General features: G+C 55.3%; 2 protein-coding genes, 1 long non-coding RNA gene and 1 pseudogene across 8 annotated transcripts; 2 read left to right on the top strand and 2 right to left on the bottom strand.

The window, feature by feature from the left end:
- Positions 1–1,919: 1,919 nt before the first annotated feature.
- On the bottom strand, positions 1,920–6,056 carry CD164L2 (CD164 molecule like 2; the record flags this gene model as incomplete). Of its 3 annotated transcripts, none has more annotated exons than XM_082348598.1 (6): positions 5,838–6,056; positions 5,217–5,384; positions 5,045–5,116; positions 4,513–4,557; positions 2,806–2,950; positions 1,920–2,245 (listed from the first exon to the last, which is right to left on the bottom strand). In XM_082348598.1, exons 1-6 carry the CDS (start codon positions 5,923–5,925, stop codon positions 2,239–2,241), a joined length of 525 nt encoding a protein of 174 aa, XP_082204724.1. In that variant the 5' UTR covers positions 5,926–6,056. The 3 variants fall into 3 exon arrangements, with proteins under 3 accessions (XP_082204724.1, XP_082204723.1, XP_082204725.1); XM_082348597.1 differs by having other exon boundaries at positions 1,920–2,527; positions 5,838–6,054; XM_082348599.1 differs by lacking the exon at positions 1,920–2,245 and having other exon boundaries at positions 2,802–2,950.
- Positions 6,057–6,291: 235 nt separating this feature from the next.
- LOC309608584 (small ribosomal subunit protein eS24 pseudogene) lies at positions 6,292–10,007 on the top strand (annotated as a pseudogene). Its single transcript has one exon. The product of its transcript is annotated as a small ribosomal subunit protein eS24 pseudogene (transcript).
- A 13-nt stretch (positions 10,008–10,020) lies between these two features.
- GPR3 (G protein-coupled receptor 3) lies at positions 10,021–15,054 on the top strand. 3 transcript variants are annotated; one of them, XM_082348543.1, is made up of 2 exons: positions 10,021–10,315; positions 13,758–15,054. In XM_082348543.1, exon 2 carries the CDS (start codon positions 13,763–13,765, stop codon positions 14,753–14,755), a length of 993 nt encoding a protein of 330 aa, XP_082204669.1. In that variant the 5' UTR covers positions 10,021–10,315; positions 13,758–13,762; the 3' UTR covers positions 14,756–15,054. The 3 variants fall into 3 exon arrangements, with proteins under 3 accessions (XP_082204669.1, XP_082204667.1, XP_082204668.1); XM_082348541.1 differs by lacking the exon at positions 10,021–10,315 and adding an exon at positions 12,581–12,701; XM_082348542.1 differs by lacking the exon at positions 10,021–10,315 and adding an exon at positions 12,696–12,774.
- A 128-nt stretch (positions 15,055–15,182) lies between these two features.
- On the bottom strand, positions 15,183–15,596 carry LOC309608690. The gene is made up of 2 exons (XR_014233065.1): positions 15,484–15,596; positions 15,183–15,313 (listed from the first exon to the last, which is right to left on the bottom strand). It is a non-coding gene; the product is annotated as an uncharacterized lncRNA (long non-coding RNA).
- Positions 15,597–17,466: the final 1,870 nt, after the last annotated feature.

Here is a 17,466-nt window from a genome sequence, read left to right as displayed (position 1 = left end):
GTGCCAAGATCTGCAGACAAGCCCCTTTACCATGATGCTGTTTATGATAAAGTGGAAATGACCCAGCTGCACATTGATAGGATGCAGGCAAATAAATCATCACCATCTGTATAAGTCATAGGGCAAATCTGATCTATAATGAAAGCGGCAAAATTGCAGAACAATATGTAAAGCACGCTCCCACTTTGTATTTTAAAAACGCTAAATGTGTTTTGTGAATTCATAGAAAAAGGTCTGACACATCCTGTTAAGCATAGTTATTTCTGGGGAGTGGGACCAGGGGGAGAGTGATTCTCTCTCTTTATATAAAGTTCTGTGTAGTTCTCTTGTTCCTTACAGGCATTTACTACTTTTTGGGGGGGGGGCCGCACAGCTTATGGGATCCTAGTTCCCCAAACAGGGATCAAACCCGTGCCTCCTGCAGTGGAAGTGTGGAGCCCTAACCACTGGACCGCCAAGGAAGTCCCGGCATTTACTACTTTTGAAAAAGAAAACATTCAATAGAGTAATTTCCTTAACTGGGTGGAAAGCCACAAAGATATAGGGGCATTTCCTCCCTTGGCCTGGGAGAGAATGGGCATTATACCAGCCAGGATTAAGTGCTGGGTGGAGAAGCCAAGGGAGGGTGACCCAGGCAGGAGAAACTGCGTGTGCAGGGGCTTGAAGAAGAGAGAGCAAGGCAGGCTGGGTAACACGAGGTAGATGCAAGGAGCTGGAGGGGAGACTAAAGGGGAGGCTGATGGCTGAAAGGAGGGGGGTGTTGATGGAAGTGAGAATGGAGGGGGAGGGACGAGGAGGTGGACTGTTTGGCATTGTCCATGGTGGTGCGATGTCTAGGCAGGTGAGCCCTCTGTGAGGCCAAGGAGTAGCTGGAACTCCCTGTGGAGCCCAGGGGCCCTAAAGCCCTTCCAGCTGCAGCTGGAGACCCTGCACGGAGACTAGGCCTGGGGCAAGAAGAGGTGCAGGTGGCTGACCACAGGCTGCCCAGCTGGAAGGGTGGATGGGCGCCCTGGAATGAAGCAGACGGAGCACATGCACCTGCTCTGAACCTTCCCCATATCCCACAGAGATGCAACCGCTGTTACCCAGCTTTACAGACGAGGAAACTGAGGCCAAGAGATGTTCAATTAACTTGTTCCCGTTCACACAGAGCAGTCAGGCTCCACAGGCTGAACTTTCACCCATGACTCTCTATTGCCTCTCAGCTTCCTAGGACAATCATGGGACTAAATCAGATACTGATGTCAGACTCTCAGCCACATGCCTGGTTTCCAGCAAGTGCCCCATTGATAGGAGATGTTATTAGTCAGGGAAGACTTCTGGGCCCAGGGATGGGGGGTGAAGAGGGGGAGGTGGGCATGGGTGGAGCTTTCCAGAAGGGCCTGCTCAAGGAAGGCCAGAAGTACCCTGTGGAGGGTCCCAGGGGCATCTCCACCTTGGCACTGGGGCAGAGACCCAACTTTAGAAGCCAAAAGAGCCTGGAGATGCCTCTGCAGAGGAGTTCTGAAGTTCTGCTCATTCTAGAGTCAGAAAAACCTGGAGTCAAATCCCAGCCCTGCCCCATTCCACTCTGTGTGCTCTTAAGCAGGTGTGCTTACCTTTCTGTGTCTCTGTACCCTTATCGATAAAGTGGTGGAGGAGGGAATTAAACACATGTAACAAATAAAAAATTTTTTTGTTTTGGCTGTGCTATGCAGCTTGTGGGATGTTAGTTCCCCAACCAGGGATTGAACCCGGCCCCAGCAGTAAAAGCGCTGAGTCCTAACCACTGGACCACCAAGGAAATTCCCCCAAATAAAAATATTTTAAAAGGTGACAGTATCAGTTCAAGTCTGAATTTACATTAAGGAGAGGACAGTGGCCATACCCCCACCCTATCCAATCCACACACAGCCCAAGACATGGGACATAAAACACAGTGCTGGAAAGAGCTCCTTTATTTGGGGGCAGTGTCCAGGCCAGGTTGATGGGAGGAGGCAGGCTCCAGACCTAGTACCAGGCAGGGGGCCCGCAGGGATGATGGATGAGACAGGAGGTGGTTGAAGGATGCTCTCATCTGCAGGTACCAGGCCCAGACAGGAGGGGATGTCAGGTATTGGGCACCGAGCCTGCTCGGTGCCCACAGGGGCCAGAATTTGGTGACCAAAGTTTCTCCCACCCCTAGCGCCCACAAGCAGGCCAAGAGGGCAGCCTCTTCATCCTTTTTCCCCTGAGTGTGGAATCCAGGCCTGAAGGGGGTCAGATTCTGCAGAGGCCAGACAGAGAGGGCACTCAGGGCAGTGGTCCCACCTCAGCCAGGCCAAGGACGCCCACCCTCAGAGAGCAGGCGGTGGTCAAAAGAGCAACACGTTAATGGAGGCTGCAGCGATCCGCCCCACAGCACACATGGGGCCGCAGCACACGGGGGCCTCAGAGCAGCTCCCTTCTCGGAGGAAAACCAAACCGCACACATGGCCCAGGCTCCTGCCCGTGGCCACAGAGCTGCAGGCCGAAGGCTGCCTGTGCTGTCACCTACTGGTTCTCCTCCCTGCCGGCAGCATGAGGGGACAAAGACAGGTGGGCTCAGTTGGGCTCGCAGACACCGGGCCCAGGCTGAGTCCTGCCCCAGCCAACACCCAGCAGAGAGAACCCCACAACTGGAGGAGGGAGAAGGGGTGTGGCTCACATGGGGGAGGCTGGGAGGGACTCATCGCCCCTAAGGCTGCCCCACGGGGAAGACAACGCACCAGCGCTAACAGGGACCTGAGGGGCAAGAGAGGGGGGCGGGTGGGCAGTGAGCTGGGACTCGGCGGGCTAGGTACTCACAGTGTCTGGTAGGTGCTGTCCTTGGCCTTGAGGAAGCGCAAGACAAAGAAGGCCACTGTCTGCAGGCTCAGCACCAGCACGACGCCACCAATGAAGCTGGCCCCATCAAAGCCAGGGCCGTGGGCCTCAGGGACCGAGGGGCTCTCTGCAGGGTGGAGGTCACAGCAGGCCACTGTGGGCCAGGAGCCCAGCCCCACCCCAGTACCCGGCACAGGTCATCTGGGGGCCCCAGTCCTCACTATGGGAGGCTTGAGCAGCAGGCTCAGAAGTTCAGCCCAGACCCTGTGGGCGGCTGGGAAGTGCCTGGTGGGAGGGACAGTGCCTGGCTGGGGAGGCAGGGCCTTGGCTCGGCCCTGGCTCTGCTCCTGAGCTGCTCGGTGGCTTGATGTCTCTTACGCCCTCTCTGAGCCTCCTGACTGCAGGGACCAGATGGTGACTGAGCTCCCTGCCAGCCTCCCTCTGCCACAGTGGCCCAGCAGGGTGAGGATGGACCCAGAACTTGGACATCCACACCCGCTTCAGCTCAGAGTCCCTCTCAGCCTTGGGTCTTGGGGTTTGAAGCCCAGATACAGATGCTGTGGTCTCCTTTCAGGGCTCCTAAGTCCTGAGACCCTGGAGTCACTCAATGCCAGAGCCCTTACTTAGGGAGGGAAGGAACAGAGAAAGAAGTGGAGGCCCACACCCTACCAAGTAGATAAATGAAGACTTGACGATGTACGTCAGAGGGAGAAGCCAGGCTCTGAGTGCCAGGCCTGTCCAAAGCCACCCCACAGTTAGGGCATAGCCAGACTCACACAGCATCCCCTGACCCTTTCCCCTGCCCCCGCCTTGTGGCCCACGGTTGCCAGGACGTCTGGGTGGCTCCCAGCTGGGCCACGTTAGCCATCAACTCCCACCAGGGATTCAATTTCAGGCCCTGGGCCAGGTGCCCAGAGCAGGGCAGGGCAGGGCTGGTGGTGGAAGATCATTCTGGGGCAGTGAAAGGGGCCCAGTTGGGAGCTGGGTCCACCTCCCAGAGGGAGTAGCTTGTGGAAGGGGGGGTCTGAGAATATGAAGGGCAAAGGGTAGTCCCAGCTGCAGCTCAGGGAGCCCCAGAGAAGGGCACTGGGGAAAGAGGAGCAGAAGAGGGAAGAAATAAGCTGTACAACACTGATCTGGGGCTCAAGCCGGAGGGAGCTGAGCCATCAATAATTCAGCCCCTAAGATCACGTTTCTGGCTTTAATTAACCAAGAGCCTCTTCAGCCATCCTTGCCAAGCCTGCTGACCTCCAGGCCCTGAGGGGCAGTGGGAACCAAGGGGTGGGGTTCTTGCCTCTGTTTTGCCAGGAACCTGCTTTGTGACCCTCTCTGAGCCTGGATGTTGCAGTAGGTAGTCACTGAGGACACCTTGGCAACCTGAGCCATACACCCTCAGCACCAAGTAGGTCCGGAGGGGGTCATCCTGAGTTCTCTGGTGTGGGAGAAGGGATGGGAACCATCATTTCTTGATCACCTCCTATGCATCAGAAACTGAACTAGGTGCTATACATCATCTCATAAAATCCTCACAGCAACTTTGTGAGGTATTATCCAACCCACTTTACAGATGTGGAAACAGCCTCAGGTGGAGAAATCACAGGGCTGAGGTCACAGATCTCGTCAGTGCCTGAGCCCAGCTCTGTCTTTCCCTGCACCTCTAGACCTCCCATTCCCCCAGGTAGTACCTACCTGTTGTGATGGTCTTCGGTTCATAAGTGGGGTGGTGATGCACAGCTGAAGAGACAGGGAATCCATAATAATCCAGATCCCCACTCCCAATTCCCATCAAGACCCCAGCCCAGGCCCACCCAACACACTTTCAAGCCTTAGTTCACACAGTTCCTTCCACCAGATATGCCCTCTTTCCACTCTACCTTTAAGTGTCATCTGTGATGCCACCTCCTCCAGGAAGCCCACCCCCATTCCCTTCTGAACTTCCAAAGTCCTCACTATGGTTTAAAATAGAAGAGCTAGCTCCCCCATCCTCTCTACATGCTTGTCCTAGATCCTCTGGCCGTACCAATTTACAGAGGAGGAAACAGGCTAGAGAGGGGAAGGGACTTCTCAGTGAGCTAAAGGCAGAACTGAAGCTGGACCCTGGTGTTCGTGGGCATAGTCTACTCTCTGGGAGAGGCCAATTCCATACTGGAGGCAGGCTCTGGCTGGGGACACCTCAGCCCCCTCCCTCCAACTTGACTTAGGCCAGCAGGAGCCCCCTTACCTGGACATGACTCTGAGCGGTTGTAGACAGAGCAACCTTCCTTGACCACCTCGGCTTGGGCCACACAGTGTCCTGGTGGGAGAAGGTGCAGGGAAGAGGTTTAGGGGGTGGGGTCAAGGCCTTGGCGTTCATAACTGGGGGCACTAAACTTGGGGAGGGCCTGACTCCATACCTGGCTCCTCCGGCTGACACTGCTGCCACACGCAGCCAGAGAGGTTGTGTGCTCTGTTCCCCTCCACACAATGCTCACAGAGCTTCAGCTGTTTGCAGGCCCCTCGGACAGCTGGCCAGATGTTCATGCGGAGCAGGGCTCCCCGCCCAAAGCCTCGAGCTCCTTTACCTGGGAGTGGCATGGGTGCAACACTTTGAACCCAAGCTACAGGCCCCCTTCCCCACTACGGTGGATCTCACCCCTCTGCACACATACACTCACCTGGATCTCCCAAGCCCCACTGCCCATCTGCAGTTTCCACAAACACATGGTTACACACACCAAGAACCTCCCTGACATTCACCCAGAGCACCCTCCCTTTGCATACATCGGGAGCTACCCCCCCATACACCTGGGGCCGCTTCACTTCCATACACCTGGGGCCGCTTCACTTCCATACACCTGAAGCTCCCTCACACCTGGCGCCTATATGTACACACAGGGCTCCACACACAGCTGGAGTCCCCTTCTACCCACCCCAGGAGCCAGCCCCGCACACATGTGGAAAACTCCCCTCCCGCCCCCCAACCCCCGACTTGCTCCTGGCAGGCGGCTGGGTGAAGGGTGAAGGGCAAGCGTTACCAGCCACAGCGAGCTGGGCACACAGGAGGAGGCAGCAGCAGCCGCCACAGAGCGCAGCCCGTAAGGCGCGGGGTCCCGGCGCGGCCATGGCGCGGAGGCGGAGCCTGGGGGGTCGGGGTCTGCGGAGTGCTGGTGTGGCGCGTCCCTTCTGGACTCGGCTCCGCCGGGGTGTAGGGAGCGAGACCCGGGCAACCTGGGCGAGGCCAGGTGGGCGTGGCTCTGGCAGGGAGGGGCTAGTGACGCCACCAGGTGGGGCGGGGTTTTGTGGTCTGAGGCGGAGCCAGATAGGGCGTGGGTAGTGGGCGCGGTCTGGTGGGGGCGGGGTTCGGGGATCTGGGGCGGGGCTCCGGCAAAAGGAGGTGGAGTCCAGGACCGGTAGCCGGCCAGGTCGCTGGATTCCGCCACCCTCAGTTTCACGAAAACTCTGCTGCATTATTATCCCTACTTCACAGGTGAGGAAACTGAGGCTCAGAAAAAGTGACTAGTCGGAGGTCACAGAGTTAGTGGCAAAATCTGGATTTGAAGCGAAGTCACTTTCCTGACTTCCGGGCTTGCGTCAAGTGCGTCCTCCAACCAGGCCCCAGGACAGCGAGGATCGGCCTCCAGGCTCTGGCAGCCCACCTCGCTTCACCCGTTGCACCCTCCTGTCTTCTGCCCCTCAACACACCGCGTCTACCTCTGACCCACCACATCCCCTCTGGCCAAGTCAGCGGTCTCATTGTTACTGGGACAAGTGGGCCTTTCCACAGCCTTCCTCTCTGCCTCTTCTGGTTCTTCTCCCTCTGCAGCCACTTCTCAGGTTCCTTAGAAGACACCTCCTCTTCCTCTTCTCCCCATCCTCCATTCTCCCCTTTCCCCTCCCCTCCCCTCTCCTTCTCCCCCTTCTCTACTTCTCCTTTTCCTCCTTTCCCCTCTTCATCTCTGGTGGCCCAGTTCAGTCCTGAGCTCTATTTCTCCTCTCCTGGGGTCATCTCATCCATTACTCTGCCATCAGTTCCCAACTGAAAGCCAACGAGTCCCATATCTCCATCTCCAGCCCAGTGCTCGCTCCCCAGCTGCCACACCTGTAACTAATAATACATAATTAACATCTATTAACGACTTACTACTAGCAGAATGTACATTCTACTAAGCAGTTTCACTAGCAGCTTCTCTTCTGACGTCCTCAACTACCCTCTAAGCATGGGTTTTGTTATCTCCAGTTTGCAGGCCTCTAGTAAAATCACTTGCTCAGGGGCACACAGTTAGGAGGGGAGCCAGGATGTGGACCCAGGATCCAGTGAGGCCAGAGGCTACTCTCCCCTCTGCTATGCCTCCTGAGGGTCCATCTGCTTCCTGGGCACCTTTACCTGAGTGTGCCTCAGGCCCCTGAAACTGCCCGGTCCCTCTTCCCCACTCAAGGAGACCCCTTCATTCCCCCCGGCACCTGATTGGAAACCATGGTCTCATCCTCACTCCCTCCCTCTGTCTCAGCCCCCAGACTAAAGTCCTGCAGATTCTGCCTCTACGTCTCTCCTGTGTCCTGCTCCCTCATCTTCCCTTTGCTGGCCTCACACTGCCTCTCAGCCTCCAGGACCCTCCCAGCTCGGCCCTCACAGTGCAGGGCTGTCCTGAAAACATGGATTCAACCATGAAACAATTTTCAGTTCAGCTTGGCCTTCACAGCCCTGTGATTCCTGGCTCTTGAAGTCTTTAGAAGTCTTGTGCTCACCCCAACATCTTCTTACCCTCTGAGAAAATAGAACAGCCTTTCCCCCAACACACACCCTCTTTTTTACCTCCTTGCCTTTATCCTATAGCTGTTCTCTCTCCTGGAGGGTCCTCCTCCGCTCCTGACTACATGTGTCTGGCAAACTAATCCTTCAGGACAATGCAAAATGGGCACCACCTGCAGGAAGCCCTCTGTGACTGTCGTGGAGCAAGGCTGAGCTGCTGTGGCACTTGTCCCAGGTGGTAGATCCAAATCCGTCTGCTTTCCCGCACCCAAGCCCTCATCCCCTCACCATCTCTTGCCTTGGTGACTGCAGTGGCCTCCTGGTAGGGCTTCTGCTTCTGCTCCCCACCTCCAGTCTGTTCTCCACTCAGCAGCCAGAGCAATCCTTTGAAAATGTAAGTCAAATCGTACCATTCCCATGTTTAAGCCCACCAATGGCTCATTGCTCTCCAATACTGGCATGATCTTCCCCCTGCCTACCTCTCTGAGCTCAACTCCTACTCTCCCCATGGCTCCTTTGGCTCCAGACACACTAGCCTTCTCTCTGTTCCTCAAACACATCAACTCTTTTCCTCCTAAGACTTGGTACCTGCTGTGCCCTCTCCTTGAAACTCTTCTATCCTCTCTTCAACTGACTTGCTCCATGACTTCCCTACTTAAAACAGGTCTCCTGGTTATTCTACATCATCATGCCTCCTTTTTTCCTTCAGAACACGTATCAACTGTATAATTAATTACTCATTTGTTTCTTAGGCTATAAGTGAGTTCCAGGAAGGCAGGGACCATGTTTATCTTCATCTGTAGTTAACTCCCTGCACACATAAAAGCTAAGCAGGTGGTTACCAAATAACCATACTGTACCATCTTGTGACTGTGTACATGTTTGCCTGTCTCACTGATCTGTGAGACCCTCAAGGGCTCCCTACTTAATATCGTATTAAGTATTTACTTGTAGATTGTCCATCTCCCCATCAGAATGGAAGCTCCATGAAGAAGGCAGAGATTTTTGTTCATTGCTGTATCCTCTGTGCCTAGAACGGTGCCTGGTAAATAGTATATGCTCAATAAATATTTATTGAATGTTGAAAATGCAGGGATATGGCCACATCATCTTTCTGTCTGCAGCACCCTCTCAAACCCAAGCCCAGGGGAACTGTCAGTGAATATTGGCTGAATGAATGAGTCAGTGCTAAGAATGTGTGCGCTGATGATGCCCAGATTCTTGAGGCTTGGACAAGGAGCTTGTGTAGATAGTATCTGTGTCTCTCACACACACACCTCCCTCCAGAGCCTAGGCCCATAGGATTCTGCAGATTGGTGAAGAGAGAAGAGGTAAGAAGTCTTACCTGGAGGTGAGCGCTCACAGCCATCTGGTGGTCACCTGGGGAACTGCAAGTACTATCAGCCCTAGTTCAACTTCACTCCCAGCCCCTTCTGGGGAGATGGTGACATCTAGGCTAGAATGAAGGCACACTGGATTTGGTTGCAGATGGAATGGCTTCAGATCCCAGCTCTGCCATTTACTGTGCAATTTGGGGCAAGTCCCTGGCTTCTCTAGGCTTCACCTGTGAAATGGGGTTGCAGGACTCTTGTAAGCACTGGGCTCTGGTCTGGTAGGTGGGAAGGACTGGAGGGGGGTGTCAGTGATGGGAAGGAATCAAGGAGGCATGGCAGAGGGCATGAGTAGGAGAGAAGAGGAAGGGCTGCCCCTTCCTCTAGACAGCAGATCTTTGGGGAAGGGAGACCTGGTTGGCAGTGATGGCCTCAATTGTCCTGTTGACATGGGGCAGTTTTGGAGCATGAGAGAGAGTATTCACATGAAAATCCACAGCCCCACTTGAGTCTCTTAGGTCCCCAGCATTTCTCATGGTTAGAAATATCAGTGCACCCCCCGGCTGGCTGAGGATCGTCTCCATCATGAATGACACCGTACCTATCTGGATCAGGAAGTTCTGGCCAACCAACTACTTCAGTGGAAGCATGGTCATTGATGTTCTTCACCCTGGAAGGGCAACAGTATCCAAGACAGAAATTTGGGGAAAACTAGCCAAAATCTACAAGACCACATCAGATGTCATCTTTATACTTGGAGTCAGAACCCATTTTGGTGGTGACAAGACAACTGGCTTGGGCATGATTTACGATTCCTTGGGTTATACAAAGAAAAGTAAACCAACACAACCCTGCAAGACATGGCCTGCCTGAGAAGAAAAAGAACTCAAGGAAACAGCGTATGAAATGCGAGAACAGAATGAAGGAGGTTGGGGGACCACAAAGGCCAGTGTTGGTGCTGGCAAAAGGAAGGAGTAAAGATTCTGCAGTGACTTTATCTGTGGTGATTTTGCCAATTTTTCATGAGAGGATTAATAAACTATGAAAAAATAGAAAAGACCACTGCTGCACAGAATAGAAGATAGTCTCTCATACACCCTTTCTTTCCTTCTCCCTCCTTCCTTTCTCTCTTTCTCTCTCTCTCTCCCTCTCTTTCTTTCTTTCTTCCAAGTGCTTGCAGGATCTTTGTTCCCCGACCAGGAATGGAACCCGTGCCCCCTGCAGTGGGAGCACAGAGTCCTAACCACTGGACTGCCAGGAAATTACCTCTCATACACCCTTTCATGCCAACCTCCCAGCAGCCTTCACCCTTCTCTGAGACCAGCTGGACAGTTGTTGGAACCCGGCTCTGATGGGGACGAAAGTGAATACCTGGGTTCTGGGGCGCTAATGCCCCTGTATTCTCTCTGATGCCCTCGCCTTCCTTGACACCGTGAGTATTACAACTCTCTCTCTGTTTTCCTTCTCTTTCTCTAGATGTTGCTTTTTGTTTAATCATCCAGTCAGCAAGTATTTATTGAACACTTACTCCATGCCAGGCATTGTTCTCCAGCACAGAACAGAACAAAGTCTGTTCAGTCCTGGTGGGGCTGACACGTACTTTTTTAGAAAAGAATAAATTTAGAATTTCAGGAGTGCTAAGTGCTCTGAAGAATAATAAATCAAGGAAAGAGGGCAGAGAGTGATGGGGAGGGGAGTGGTAATCTAGGGTAGAGGTCAGGAAAGCCTGCCCCTGACGAAGTGACTTGGGTTCAGAGACCGGAATGAAGTGCAGGGGTTCCAGGCAGAGGGAACAGCCAGTGCAAAGGCCCAGGAGCAGCAATATTCTCATCCACAGTCTGTGCTCTCAATGGCAGGGTTCCCTGAGGCTCCTCCTCACTCTCTGCTCCCTCCCCTGGGTGATGTCATCTACCCCTAGAACCTGCACATCTATGCCTCCCAGGTGTCCTCCTCCTGCCAGATATATTGGCAGCCAACACAGCCAGTGCTGATAATGTGCCAGGCCCCTCCCAACAATCCCATGAAGAAGATACTAACATTGTCTCTATCTTATAGATGAGAAAACAGGCACAAAGAGCCTAAGACACTCACCCAAAGTCACGCAGCTAGGAAATGGAGGAACTGGGATTTGAAACCAGTCTAGACTCCTGACCACACCACCTGCTAAACACCCCAAACTCACCATGTCCAACCTGAAGTGCATTATCTTCCCCAGCCTTGACCCTATCCTCTCCCCATGTACCCTGCCACCGCCTGTCACCTCCTTCTCCCTGCCCTACACTGACTGTGGGAGCTGTAGTGGTTCTGTGTTGCAGGGAGAAGTTGGTGGGGCCTGCGATCTGGGCTGCCTTGGTTTCCTCAAGCCCTCACCTGGTCCCTGCCCCCCATCCCCATCCCACAGGGCTGGTTGATTCCAGTGAGGATCAAAGCTAGAGACGGAGGAGGAGCAGCCAGTTCCCCTCCCCCAGAACTGGCCATATCTGTCACATCTGGAGAAGTCAGCTGAGAGAGATTCCCTGGGGACAGGCAGGGTTGGGGAAGAGGGAGCTCCTTCTCCATGCCCTACCCTGCCAAGGTGTCTAAGATGGGAGGTTGAGAGGGGCCTGCCCTGGGTACTGAGCTGCTAGGTTTCCTGCTTCCAAGTTCCTCCCGGCTCCACCACTCCTGCTGCTTCGGGGAAGTGCCCCCTACCGCCACCCCGCTGGCTTTCCAGATCCTTGAATAAATAATTCAGGTTTTGAAATCTTGCCAGGCCCACTCCTCCCATGCTGTGAGGGCGCTATTGGGCTGACATGATTGACGTCACCCAGCTCCTTATGCCAGCCCCAGCATCACGAGGACCTGCCCTGGCAGCAACTTACCTGCCTGGTCACTGTCAGTCCAGACCCTCTACGCTGTCCTACTTACCCTGGGGTCCACTCACCACAGTCACCTAGTATCTTTTTTTTTTCCACCTGGTATCTTCATTCCAGGACCCTACAACCCTCATCACAGCCTTGTCACTTCAGCACTTGTGACAGGGTCACGGTGACCTGAAGTCCTATCACCTGGACACTCCATCTTCCCTTTCCTTTGCCACCGCCTTTTGCCACCCTGCAATCCCTGAACCCCATCATGCCACAGAATCACCCTGACATTGCTATGGTTGCCCTGGGGGCTTCCCTCTCTACCTCAGCGTCCCACTGCCACCATCCCCCAAGATCCTGTCATCATGCTCATACCGTCACTGCCACCCACCTCCCTGCTCCCTCATGCTCCTGTCACCATCACCTCAGGGCCGTTTCGTCTTGGCAACCCCTGCCATCCTCACCGGGGACGCCCATTCAGCCCCATCACTCGGTTTCCGTCACCTGAATTCCATCAGCCTTTGCCACCCGAGAGTCCCATCACCCCAAAGTCTATCCGCGTTCCCTTTCCGCTCCCCCTACACATCCCCCTCAACCTCCCGTGGACTTCCAGGCTCTCGCACCAGCGCCCCCGAAACCCCCGGCCCCTAGAGGGCGCCGCGTCAAGGACAGCGCGGGCCGACTCAGGAGGGGGCGGGGCCGCAGCCACTGTCGCTTTTTATGAATGGGGGAGCGGGCGGCACGAGGCCTCATTACTATGCCGAGCGGCGCGCGCTGCGCCCCAGCGCGGCTCACCCATTGGCCAGGCGGGCCGCTGACGTCACCAAACCGGTGGCCGGGGGCGGGACGGGGCGGGGTGACTCACGTCGCTTCTCCCGCGGCCGTGGGGGCTTCTCGGGGTCTGCATACACCCTGCGCAGCCTGGACCCGAGCGGAGCCTCTCCGGGGCCCGGCCGCGCCCGGTCCTGGGAGGTGAATAGAGGGCCACGCCGCGGGCACCAGGCGTCCGGGAGGGCACTCAGGATTCTGGGGCGCTGGGCAAGCGGTAAGGCTCGCAGCGGCTGACTGGGGTCGGAGGTCGAGACCAGGAACCCTGAGTCTGGGCTAGCAGGAGGGGAGCCAGTGTCTGAGTGCTGAGAGCCGTCAGCTGGGTAGCCTGGCGCCGGATGAGCCCTCCTGCAGGGACCCGAGGCCCTGAAGGGACTGATGGTCATCTGAGTTTCGGCCGGCAGGAGGCGTCTGCGGCAAGGACCCAGGCGTCCGAGCAGGAGGAGGTGTCTGACTTAGGAATCCAGACCTCCGGGCAGGAGGCGGAGTCAGGCCCAAGATCCAGGTGTCCGGGCAGAGGGAGGGGTCTGACTCAGGGATCCAGGCTTCCAGCAGGGGGTGTCTGTTCCAAAGACCCAGAGGTTCAGGCAGAAAGAGGGGTCTGGCTGGGGACAGAAGTCTGGGCGGGTGTGTGTTGGGGGAGGCTGAGTTCCCAGGTGTTGTTACCCCAGGAGTGCAGGGTGGGGGCTGGCGGGAGCTTCACGAGCATTCTCTGGGGGCGGAGTCTGGGTTTGGCAGTACTGAGAATCGCGAGGGGTCTGGTGAGCCTCAGAAACTGAGCGTCATCCTCCCTGGTGGGGAGGGAGCAGAGCTGCTCTCAGTCTTAAGATGTTTTTCCCTCCCCCAGTCCTGGGCCTTTCCCAGCTTCTCCTGGATCCTATGGGCCTCCATCCACTTCTGGTAGTCCTTCATCTTGTCCTCCTCTGGTCACACATGTGGGAGAAAGAGACCTGCAGGACTCAGGGAGTTGGAAGGGAGAATGAAGAGACCCAGGACAGGGATCCCCAGGAAAAGAGACTCCTGCTAGCCTGGCGGCATAGGAGAGGTTAAAGGTACCCTGGAAGGAGCTTCAGGGCAGGAGTGGGGGCGACAAGGCATTGGGACTCAGCCAGGTATCCTGAGGTGAGACTCCCACTGTTTCCAGACCCCTCCACTTAGCACCCAGCCCTGCCAGCTTCTCACAGGGCCTTTCTCCTACAGGTACCATGATGTGGGGTGCAGGCAGCCCCCTGGCCTGGCTCTCTGCTGGCCCAGGAAACATGAACATGAGCAGCGTGGGCTCAGCAGAGGGGCCCACAGGCCCAGCCACACCACTGCCCTCACCTAGGGCCTGGGACGTAGTGCTGTGCATCTCAGGTACCCTTGTGTCCTGTGAGAATGCGCTGGTGGTGGCCATCATCGTGGGCACTCCCGCCTTCCGCGCCCCCATGTTCCTGCTGGTGGGCAGCCTGGCTGTGGCAGACCTGCTGGCAGGCCTGGGTCTGGTCATGCACTTTGCTGCTGTCTTCTGCATTGGCTCGGCGGAGATGAGCCTGGTGCTGGTCGGCATGCTGGCCATGGCCTTTACTGCCAGCATTGGCAGCCTACTGGCCATCACCGTTGATCGCTACCTTTCTCTGTACAATGCCCTCACCTACTACTCAGAGGCGACAGTGACGCGGACCTATGTGATGCTGGCCCTAGTGTGGGGATGCTCATTGGGCCTGGGGCTGCTGCCTGTGCTGGCCTGGAACTGCCTGGAGGCCCGGGCCACGTGTGGCGTGGTATATCCGCTCTCCAAGAACCATCTGGTGGTCCTGGCCGTTGCTTTCTTCATGGTGTTTGGCATCATGCTGCAGCTCTATGCCCAGATCTGTCGCATCGTCTGCCGCCATGCCCAGCAGATTGCCCTCCAGCGGCACCTGCTGCCTGCCTCCCACTACGTGGCCACCCGAAAGGGCATTGCCACCTTGGCCGTGGTGCTTGGCGCCTTTGCCGCCTGCTGGCTGCCCTTCACCGTCTACTGCCTGTTGGGCGATGCCCACTCCCCACCCCTCTACACCTATCTCACCCTGCTCCCTGCCACCTACAACTCCATGATCAACCCCATCATCTATGCCTTCCGCAACCAGGACGTGCAGAAGGTGCTGTGGGCTGTCTGCTGCTGCTGTTCCTCTTCCAAGATCCCCTTCCGATCTCGTTCCCCCAGTGATGTCTAGTCGCATCCTGGTGACCTTTCAGCCCTGATCACTACAGAATTCCAGAATGTTAGGTCCTCCACGGCTTTGTTCCAACCCTCCAGCTCCGCACCCCAAGACCCAGCTGGTTCTGGAGTTCTAGGACTTTGGGTGTTTCACAGGATTCTGTTCAGATCCCTGCAGGGCCCACCTGGCTCCATGGTTCTAGAATGTTCAGGTGGTCAGGGTTCCACTCAGAAATGTCCCACAGCCCAGCTGGCTTGGAGTTCCAGTATGCTGCTGGGTGTTTTACAGTGCCATTCCAAGTCCCTGATCTTCCCCCTCCCTTGACCTTGACCATGTCGCTTTACTTTTGAGTTTCTGAACTAAAGAGTCAGAGAGGTTAGTTACTCCGTTGATAGATAAGAGAAAGATTTATCTGTATATATGTGCACATACAAGGAGAGTATCTATTTATTATTTATTTATTTATGAATTTATTTATGGGTGTTAAGGGGAAAAAAAGAGACCCACACCTTGAAATCCAGGCCATACCAGGGTACTCCCAGTCCCCAACACCCTCATTTCTGACCTCAGTTCCTAGACGGGGGAAAGGGAGAGAGAGAAACCACGTATTTTGTTATTATTTTTGCTTGTTTTTTATCAAAGAGATCATAGAAACCAGAGCCTTCTCCCAGGGCCCGCCACCCTCGGGTTTGCAGGGGGAACACACCAGCCTCTGGTTTTTTATTTTTTTAAGAAACCATCACCTGAGAAACCGAGAATTCCTCTGCACTGGGGGCCGGCTGCCCTCTGGTGGCCGTTTTGGGGAAACTGCAGCCCGGCCGGCAGCCGGGACCAGGCCAAGCAACCCCAACTCCACTCCAGCCTGGTGTCCAGCGCCACAGCCAGAGCCTGGCGGCCAGGCCTCACCCTGCGGTGCCCTAGAGGAGGCAGGGTGTGAGCCAACACCAGACCCCTCTGCCAACTGGGGTATGGTCCCCAGTGCAATCCCTATTCCTGTCCCTGACCCAACCCTCAATAAAAAATGATTTTGTGATAAATTTGTCTGTGTGTGTGGAGGGGGTGGAGTGGGACCTGATGGGGGACAGCCTGGAATGGGAGGATTATGCCAGGCCTGGGGGCCTGTGGGGTATATGAGGAGCTGGAGACCCAGGTGGAATGTGGCCGGCAGGTGACACCTCCCACCCCAGGATGCCAATCTGATGGGTCCCCCTGCTCAGACACAGGCACCGCCAGGCAAGAACGCCACCTCCCCCTGGGGACTGGAACCCCTGTTTCTAGACCCTTTTGGGGTTGAAGATGCCTACATCCTGCCCACATGAGCTTGAGCCTGGGCTTTGGCATGAAGTATATACTCAAAGCATGTAGGTGTTCTTGACAACAGCCCTTTCCAGTCATGGGTGTTTGCTGCGTGCTAGGCACTGCGCTAAGTGCACTACATCCATTACCACATTTATGCCTAACAAGCATCCCATGGCACAGGTAATAATAACTTCTCCATTTTACGGATGAGGAAACAGGCCGAGGGAGATTCAGTGGCCAGCTCAAGGTCATACAGCTAGGAAACGACAGAGCCAGGATTCAAACCAGGAACACTTGTTTCCAGAACCTGTGCACTGTCTACTGGCCAATGCCCCCCCATCTCCTTCCTTCCCAACCCTAGGGCTTACGACATTCTGGACTCAGATTTGTGTTGGGGTTCATTCTCACAGCCAGCAGCCACATTTTGGGAGGTGGCTGGATGGGGTCTGTTCATTCAGGAGCTGAAAGAGCTTTTTTGCTATGCAAAGGTGAGTGATGGTAAGTGTGTGCGCGTGCCCTTGTGTGCATTTGAGGATGGAAGTGTTCAGGACCCTGAATTTCGGTGTTTTGGAACCAGAAAGGACATGTTCAACAGGCAAGGGCGGGAGCAGGTTTGGGGTGTGGCTGAAGAGGAAGCTCTAACTACCCAAACGCCCCATCTTCCTGGGTGGGCAAAGCCTGGAGGTGGGGCCCTCAGAGCATCTCCACTGTACAGATGGGGAGACTGAGGCCCAAAGAACAGCCACTTGCTCAAACTCACACAGCTGTACCAGGCTAGGACTCAGGTCTTTCTCCATTTCCCTGGCCAGAGATTTTTGCCTGGTGTTCAAGACCCCTCCCCAGTAGTAGCCACAGAAATCCAAGGGGAGTGGACACGCCAACAGGGGCTGGGTCAGAGCTGGTGGAGGGCGGCCCTGGGCCTAGGTACACATAGCTCCAGCCCAGGCACAAAGTGGGGAGGGTCCACCAGATCTGGCTGAGGCTTATCTCTCTCCCCACCTTCCTGGAAGGTCCCTGGGAAAAGACCCCCACTCAGGAATCACCTGTTCTATGCCAAACATCGCACACAACATCACCGTGGTCCACTGGGTGGTACTATTGCTCTCCCCACTTTACAGAAGAGAAAGTTGAGGCTCTGAGAGTAATGGGTTTTCATTTATTCACTGCTGTCCTTGTGGACAGCTTAAATTCTAGCCAGGGGAGACAGTAATAAAGAGATAAGCTAAAACATGGTAATGTCAGAGAGTGATGAGTCCTCAGAGAAAAACAGAGAAGGGGCACAGGGAGCGCGTGTAATCTCTAAATGAGGGTGCCCCCAAAAGGCCTTCCTGAAGGTGACATTTGATTTGCCTAAAGTCACATAGTTAGTAAAAGAGTTGAGCTGAGATTTGAACCCAGGTCCATTTGACTCCAAATCTGTTTCTTTC

Source organism: Balaenoptera borealis (genome assembly GCF_965194805.1).
Source record: "Balaenoptera borealis genome assembly, chromosome: 1".
Classification (NCBI taxonomy): domain Eukaryota; kingdom Metazoa; phylum Chordata; class Mammalia; order Artiodactyla; family Balaenopteridae; genus Balaenoptera; species Balaenoptera borealis.
This window is presented reverse-complemented; position numbering and strand designations above follow the sequence as displayed.

Excerpts from the sequence above, each read along its gene's own strand:
- GPR3 (XM_082348543.1), top strand. The coding sequence starts at position 13,763 with ATGATGTGGGGTGCAGGCAGCCCCCTGGCCTGGCTCTCTGCTGGCCCA.